At 41.9% G+C, this 8944-nt stretch overlaps 1 protein-coding gene across 2 annotated transcripts in view; it reads right to left on the bottom strand.

The window, feature by feature from the left end:
* Positions 1–597: 597 nt before the first annotated feature.
* Positions 598–8944, bottom strand: part of si:rp71-68n21.9 (kelch-like protein 13) — an 85718-nt gene continuing 77371 nt past the window's right edge. For both annotated transcript variants that reach the window (XM_038801978.1, XM_038801977.1), the window contains exons 6-7: positions 3181–3294; positions 598–1679 (exon numbers count right to left, since the gene is read on the bottom strand). In XM_038801978.1, coding sequence (XP_038657906.1) covers positions 1174–1679; positions 3181–3294 — 620 coding nt within the window. In that variant the 3' untranslated portion in view covers positions 598–1173. The remainder of the gene's footprint in view (positions 1680–3180; positions 3295–8944) is intronic.

Genomic DNA, 8944 nt, shown 5'->3' with positions numbered 1-8944 from the left:
TTCTCCCCATGTCTGCGTGGGTTTCGCCCCCGCAACCCAAAGATGTGCAGGTTAGGTGAATTGGCCACGCTAAATTGCCCCTTAATTGGAAAAAATAATTGGGTACTCTAAATTTTAAAAAAAAGAAGAGGTGGATACTGCTGAGGCAGGTCAGGAACCGTGTACTTGCCTCAACAGGAAAGCATCCTTGGAAATGTGGAGCTAAAATAAAAATTATGAGGAGCTTGCCATTAATCCCCTTGGAGTGGAGGGAGAACCTGACTGAACGAATCATTTGGGTTGTAGGTACATGTTCTGCTACCCCAGAACCCACTGGTGAGTGGGTGGGTTTGCTCAGTTGACGAGAAAATGTCAGTGACCTTGAAAAACTACTACCTCTGCTTTGGGATTTAAACATTTTAATTGGTTACCCTCCCAAGCTGCCACTCCCAGTCAGGGTGCCACCCTAATACATCTGGCCTCTATTCTCACTGACCCCCCATTTCCAAGCCCACCACCACAGGGACAGGAAAATGCAGCCTTTCCTTTCAATGACCAGTCGCACGTGTTGATAAGACAGTGAATATTTTGTTGAAAGCCAATAAAGAAAAGAAAATCTTCTGAAGATTTAACTATTTTATTTCTATTCACTCTTCAAAATATAAAGTTTTGAAATTACTATCATTGGATAGTCTATACTGCCACAAAATAAGATCCTTGGGCTACATTTTTAAAAACGAAGGTACAATGATCACTCACCAGTGCCCCATTTGTGTTTTTACAGAAATCTAGCCAGACCTGATAGTTAATAGGCACCGAAATGAAGAAAGAGATGGTACAAGTTGGACAACTTCTGCATGGACAGATGTTTGAGAGTAGCAAAAGTTAGCAAAGGGACAATAATTATTTGTTTAACTTAAATTGCTAGAGAGTGCAGATATGATATGCAGAGGCGAGCAATGTTTAAAATTTTAATTTCACCATGAAGTGAATAATAGAAGTTATATTAACGTTTCAACTATTTTCACGCATTTACAGTATCTGGAAACCAATTAACCCTAGATTCCACACAGAATCAATGCCTTTTACGAACAAGGTTGCTGTGGACTATTTGATTTTGAAGACGTTAAGTAAAGCTTCTTGAAAGAATACAATGAATAGATGGCACAGGAAGGTGAAGTCATTGGCTAAGATTCAAATCACTAAGTTGTCATGTGGTGCCGCAAGTGGTGATTCCCGAGGTGCTGATTCCAGGTCGTCCTCCGGTGTATAAACTGTCAGGGTACATGCTCGAATACCACCAAGTGGTTCAGGCACATCAAAAACTTTCTGCCACTCATCCTTTTCCGGGTCGTACTTCTGGACTATTTCTACCATACAACGGTTGTTCCACGAATAGCCTCCAATGACGTATATGTTGTTGTTAAAAACTGCTACACCAACGTCACTTTGTCCACGCAGCATTGGAGCAATGTGAGTCCACTGATCTGCAGTGGGACAATAGTACTCGCAACACAATACGTCGTCATAGTCATTTGCCCCCCGGAAATGGTTCCCTCCAATAACATAAAGCCGGTCTCCAACTGAGCACATGCAATGAAGCCCACGGACAGTGGACATGTCTGATTTTCGGAACCAGCTGTTCGTTTCTGGATTATAGCACTGCAGCTCTTTCTGAAATGTATCATGAGTAATTCCGCCTATAAATATATATAAGTAGAGGTTATAAGTAGTTGTATTTAGACAGACAAAGTGCTAGTGTGACAATATTAGATATTATATTTGAAGACCCATTAATTTTGTCGTTCTTCCTGAAAATCTGTTTCTTCCAGTTGACTAACCCATGCTTTAGTCTTAGATGATTTGTTTGCTGATTGAGCTATTTGGGTTCCTCATATGACAATAGGTAATAGTTACCATAGGGTTTATTTTATTTCTATTTTAAATTCATTAACCTTGGATGAAAGAAGCATCCATAATACATTACAAAGATGCAAAAACAGATCATGCACAATTTTTTCAATGAAAAATGTCTGATATCCTTAACCCAATACTAAAAGAAAGACTTGCATTTATAGAATGTTTTTCACGATAACAGGATGTCCCAAAGCACTTTACAGCCAATGAAGCACTTTTGAAATATAGTCACGCTTGGGGCAATGGAGCAGCCAATTTGCTCACAGTAATCTCCCACAGACAGCAATATGATAATGATTGGATAATCTGTTTCAGTGATGTTGGTTAAAGGATAAACAAGGGCCAGGACACTAGGGAGAACTTCCTGGTTCATCTTTGAAATGAATCATGGGATCTTTAACACAGGGCTTCCGTTTAACATAACATCTGAAAGAGAGCGTCTCCAACAATGCAGCTCTCCCTCAATACTGCAGTAGAGCGCCATGAGCCCAGATTGTTGTGCTCAAGCTCTGGAGAAAAACTTCAATCCATGACCTGCTGACTCACGGCTCAGAGTCCTATCAGTGGAGCCAGAGCTGAAATCGTGAGAATCAAAAATTCCTTGTTGCTGTCCATCGAATTTACACAACAGCTTAAACATCGATACAATGAGGAGTAAAAAACATTAAAATAATGAAAAAAGAAAAGCTTGCATTTATATATCATTTGTCACAACCACTCAGATGTCTCAAAGCGCTTTCAAGCAAATGGAGAACTTTTTGAATTGTGGTCACTGTTTTAGTAATAGAAACGCCACAGCCAATATGTACTCAGCAAACTGCCATAAACAGCAATGTCGTAATGATCAGATAACCTGATTGGTTTGTGATATTGATTGAGGGGATTCGTATTGCCCAAGACATCAGGGATAACTCCCCTGTTCTTTTTCAAAATGGTGCCATTCACACAGCAGGAGGATGAGGCCTAAGTTCAAAGCCTCATCCAAAAGATGGCACATCCAACAGCACAGCGCTCCCTTGGTACTACGATGGAGTGGTAACTTTGATTTTTATGCTCAGCCTGTGAAGTGGGACTTGAACCTGGATCTTTGCAACTCAAGTGTGAGAATGCTACCAACTGAGTCATGATTAACAAGTCCTACCAGCTCTGTGTAAGCAGTGATGTACACTTACTCACTTTGATGTTATAAGATAAGAGAACAATTGTATCTTAAGTAAAATAATATTATTATAATTAAGTTGTAATGCTGCCAAACATCACACAGTCTTCTTAGTTTTTATCTACCTGATATGTACATGTATCCCCCATGAACCGTTCCAGCATGTCCATAGTGAGGCTCGTTCATTCGAGTAGCATAACTCCATTCATTGGTTGCTGGATTGTAGCGTTCAACTGTGGCTGTTGAAATACCAGAATAATTGAGCACATTTGGTTTAAAATTTCTTTTCATCAAGATTGATGTCTTGACTGGTGAGCAAAAATATTATTAAGCAGTAATTGTTCATCACAAATCATGCAGCGTTGGCAACAGTTTCACAGTTTGGTAATTAACGTCTTCATTTGTCAACTCGTGGCTTCATATGCTCTGGCAATGTCACCAGCCTATGTGACATTGTGAGCTTGTCCTGTTCAGTCAGAACCTTTTGTACATCAGGGTGTACAGAGCCTCAACTGGGTTAATCTACCAGCCTTTCATCCATTCCTTTGAATTGACAATTCTGGCTATATTTCTCAATCATTAAGAAATTGACATATTCACAGTTAGAGACCTTTAGACTCATTACCAGTAAAACAATAGCTGGAGCTAAACAAGTACTGACTGTGTTTTCAGCCTTACCTATGTAACCACCTCTAAACTAATTAAACTGGCTGCCACTATGGTTGAAGCTAAGAATTGCATTGCTATTTGCGTAGCATTCATGCTTGTTTACCAACCTACTGATCATATGAAACCTGCTATAATAATAATAATAATCTTTATTAGTGTCACAAGTAGGCTTACATTAACACACTGCAATGAAGTTACTATGAAAATCTCCTAGTCGCCACATTCCGGCACTTGTTCGGGTACACGGAAGTAGAATTCAGAATGTCCAAATTATCTAACAAGCACGTCTTTTGGAACTTGTGGGAGGAAACCGGAGCACCCGATAGAAACCCACGCAGACATGGGGAGAACATGCAGACACCACACAGTGACCCAAGCTGGGAATCGAACTCAGGTCCCTGGCACTGTGAAGCAAAAGTGCTAACCACTGTGCTATCATGCTGCCCATATTAATTTATTAATTGCCAAACATGTATTTCTAGAATGTCACATCACTCACTACAGCTCTCCAGTCTGCCTATCAAAACAGCAGAATATCAGTCCACAATACAGGGTGAGATTGGAGAAATGCGTTGTGTATCTGTGTAGAATAGTATGATTATTTTGAACTTGGGAGAACCACAAGGCTATCATGATGGCAGCAGGTATCTGGAGATCGGTTAAGCTCAATTATCTGGACAGCTGGCCAGAGCAAGGCCAGCATCGTGAGTTCAAAACCCATTCCCATGAGGTCATTGAAGAAGGACCCGCTTTCTCAACCTTGCCCCTTGCCTGAGGTGTGGTGATCCTAAGGTTAAATCACCACCGGTCAATTCTCCTCCTCAAAAAAGAAAGCAGCCTATGGTCACCTGGGACTATGGTGACTTAAATTATACATTTTTAGGTGTCTGTGAGTAGTACCCAAGCATTTTTAATGGATTTAATGGTGAATTAGATTGAAAAAAAGTAACCCAAGTTGGTGCTAGAAAAAGAGAAAAATTAGTGATTTGTGTGTAAACAAAAGAGCCACCGCTGCAGCAATAAATGTGCATCTCCAGCCCACAATAAACTGGGAGGCCGATGATGTCATGGAAGCAGTCAAGAAATTTAAACCAAAGTGCAGATTGGCATTCAGTAGTTTTCTGAAAAGGGATTAGTGAAGAGGAAAGGGTGAACTACATCCTTATGCGGGCAGGCAATAAAGGTCGAGATCATTTTGATAGCTGGGAGATAAGTGAGAGCAATAGTAAAAACCCAGCCAACACTTTTGAGAAACTCGGCACACATTTCCAGCCAACCTCAAACCATCGGATCCACCAATATGAGTTTCAGAGCTTGAGGCAGGAGCCAAGTGAGTCAGTGGACAATTTCTTCACAATTGAGAAACAAGTGGAGAACTGAGATTTAACAGCTAGAAGTGGCACAAAATCAGAGGGATACACAAAGGAAAAGATGTTAACTGTATGTTCTCTGTCACTGAAACAGATGCACATGCTATCCTAGTGTTAAGCAGTTGTAAAGAGCTGCAGCTGATCTTCGTAAATCAGGAGATGAATTAGGTATTACTGAGGAATAAAGATAGTACACCCATTGAAAAGTGCCCTCCGATCAGAAACAAGGGAAATCTGGTCCAAATGTGTCCTAAATATTTTGATGAGATTGTTGAATGCTTTGAAGATTTTGAGGATCAAGCCACGTTTGATCAAAAGAAGAAAGCAGTAATTTAAAAAATTTTTTTTAGAATACCTAATTCATTTTTTTCAATTAAGGGGCAATTTAGTGTGGCCAATCCACCTACTCTGCATATCTTTGGGTTGTGGGGGCGAAACCCACACAGACACGGGGGGAATGTGCAAACTCCACACAGACAGTGACCCAGAGCCGGGATCGAACCTGGGACCCCGGCACTGTGAGGCAGCAATGCTAACCACTGCGCCACCGTGCTGCCCAGAAGAAAGCAGTAATGCATCTGCCACACAAAGCGTCAATCATTTTGAGGCTAAGATGACCATGTTCATCATCTGGGCGCTTGGTAGTGTTCTGGTGGATACATGTGACTGTAGTGGAAGGTTCTGCTGTAAATCAGACAGGGCACCACTGATGATTGAATTTTGCATGAGTTGCTAACATGGGATTTCCTTTCCTTTTGCTTTTTATTTGGATGCGGCAGGCACAGAGAGCTTCTGCCAGGGCTCAAAATAGGGTGGCACATGGCACAGTGGTTAGCACTGCTGTCTACGGCATTGAGGACCCGGGTTCGAATCCTGGCCCTGGGTCACTATCTGTGTGGAGTTTGCACATTCTCCTCGCATCTGCATGGGTTTCACCCCCACAACCCAAAGATGGGGCAGCATGGTAGCATTGTGGATAGCACAATTGCTTCACAGCTCCAGGGTCCCAGGTTTGATTCCGGCTTGGGTCACTGTCTGTCCGGAGTCTGCACATCCTCCCCGTGTCTGCGTGGGTTTCTTCCGGGTGCTCCGGTTTCCTCCCACAGTCCAAAGATGTGCAGGTTAGGTGGATTGGCCATGATAAATTGCCCTTAGTGTTGGGTGAGGTTACTGGGTTATGGGAATAGGGTGGAGGTGTTGACCTTGGGTAGGGTGCTCTTTCCAAGAGCCGATGCAGACTCGATGGGCCGAATGGCCTCCTTCTGCACTGTAAGTTCTATGATATGCAAGTTAGGTGAATTGGCCATTCTAAATTGCCCCTTAATTGGAAAATAAATAATTGGGTACTCTAAATTTATTTTTAGAAATCGCTAATAAATCTCCGAGGTGAACTTTCAGAGTGTGCTAGGAGTGTTTCCTTTAACCACCATGAGAGTGCACTCCAGGCTTATATCTGACGTGGTAAGTCAATGTCAGGTATTCCGGCTACAGGACCAGCCTAACTCAGTTGTGACTATCTCAACATGATATGGGTTTTTGGCATGCCAGCTCAGGTGAGCAGCTCAGTATTTGGAATTTTGTCCTGCCATCTGATTGCCAGAAGCTCCAAAGGCAGATCCAAGTGAAAGTGGCTGAGTTTCTTGGCATGACAATGGTACACAGTCCATGTCTCGCATGTGTCGGGACCACAGGGAAAGACTTCTCTATAGGCTTTCAGTCACAGGCAGACTGCCTCCTCTTAGTTCCCAGGCTGATGTTCAGTCTGCCGAAGGCTACACTTGCTTTGGCAATTCTTGCACATTGTCATCAATATAGATGGCTTGAGAGAGCTTGTTGCCAAATCTGAGTGAACATATCCACTGCTGACAGGATCTAGCCACAGATTAAAACCTTGGGCTTTCCTGGAGCAGGCTGGTACATTACATCCATTTTCTTCATGCTAATCATACAGTTCAACTTGTCACATGTATCCAAAAATAATCCAAGCCACATGTCCAACTCTGAACAGGCAACTAGTGCTCAGCCATTGGAAAGCAGAAAATTGTGAAGAGTGTCCTTGGAGACCTGGAGTTGTCTCAGACAGAACAGCTTCTCATTTACGCGATGTCTGCTTTTGGTGCCAGGATCAGCATCATGGGAAGCATCAGAGAGCATGCCAGAGAAAATCATGCTGAAGAAGGTCAGTGTCAGTACACAGCCCTGTTTAACTTCATTAATAACGGGACTGTATTTGAAGACCTCACCACCATCCAAGACATGCCATCATCGAACAATCGAACCGTTGTGATGACCTCTCAGGGAAGCTGAATTCCTCCCTTAATGGGCCTCATAACTGAAAGTGTCGAAGACCTTGATCAGGATAACAGTCGTGGTGTAGAGGTCCATATTCTGTCCTTGGCGTTTCTCCTGGGGCTGTCTAACTGCAAACACCAAATCAGTTGCTCCTAGATCACTTCTGAAACCCCACTGACTCTGGCAACAAAGTTGGAAGTTGCACTAATTCAGTTCAGAAGGACTCTAGTGAAGATTTTGCTTAAGGTCGAGAGGAGTGAAATTCCTCTCTGATTGCCGCAAGATTGGTTTGTTCCTCTACTCTTGCAGAGGATAACAATGGAGGTATCTTTGTATTCTCGCAGGATGGTTCCTTGCTCAGACAGAGACTGAAAAAGTTCAGTGAGCTTCTTGACTAGCTATTGGCCTCTGCCCTTGTAAACCTCAACAAGTTTTGCATTAGCTTCTGGAGCTCTGCCTGTTAAACAGGAGTTTGATTGTGTTGGCTGTTTGTAATTTAGTGGGAGGGTTTATCAAGACAGCAGTTGATGGCAACCTGTGGCAGCCTGTAGAGAGCTAATTTGGAAAGTTCAGGGAGCTAAACAAGAAGGTGTCCAAGACGAAAAGTTAAAACTAGCGAATAAAGCTGCTAATCTGGAATGAAGGTTCAGCAGGACATTACATGGCAAGCTGAAAAGGGGTATATAGAAGATAAACTGCTAACTGTACAGTATGTTATCAATAGGGAGATCCTAAACCTCAGGTCAAAATGTCAACAGCACGTGTTTCAAATAGAGGAGCTTGAAAAAGGAAAGAATGACAGCGCTGAGCTCAGACAGCAAGTTAGTGAACCTCAGTTACAGTTTAACACTACCACAGTCAGAGAATGATTTACTGGAGACTGGCAACAAACCGTGAGAAATTCTGGAACATTTAAAAGAGGAAATACGAGATGAAAGAAGTCAGGCAAAACAAGCACAGCAAGAAGCTGAAAAAAAACTGGTGGAAGACAGGTGGATAGAATGATAGGAAGAAAAAGAGATTGGAGCGCAGAACTTCAGAAATACTAACGTATATTTATCCAGGGTACCCAATTAAATGTCACAACACGTTTACACTGGCATTCTAAAAGTAATTCTGCTTTGGGCACACTCAGCAAAATAGGTGCAATTTACATGCAAAACCGTACTCCCTTTTAAAAGGGCTTCTCCTTAAATTTCCACCTTATCGTCAAACTCAAAATCTACCACGGACCAGGGCAATTGGGCAGCTTTTTAATACAGAATTTTATTTTTAAAATACATTTCGCTTTAAAAATTAATTATTTGATAAATTTAATGGGTTATTGGGTACACATTTATGAACACAGCTAAAAATCAATCGCAAGAAAACATTTTTAATAACTTTTGTCAATCCACCGCCTATTTTTATTCTTTCTTAGGACCACAGCATTGTTGGAAATGCCAGCATTTGTTTCTCATCCCTAGTTGCCCTTGAGACGATGGTGGTGAGCCTGTAAGTAACCCAATTTTAAATGACGGAAAATGACATTTGTAAAAATATACGCAGCCTTTTGCTA

This window comes from Scyliorhinus canicula, chromosome 7 (genome assembly GCF_902713615.1).
Source record: "Scyliorhinus canicula chromosome 7, sScyCan1.1, whole genome shotgun sequence".
Lineage (NCBI taxonomy): Eukaryota > Metazoa > Chordata > Chondrichthyes > Carcharhiniformes > Scyliorhinidae > Scyliorhinus > Scyliorhinus canicula.
Note: the sequence above shows the minus strand (reverse complement) of the source record. Positions and strands in the feature narration are given on the sequence as shown.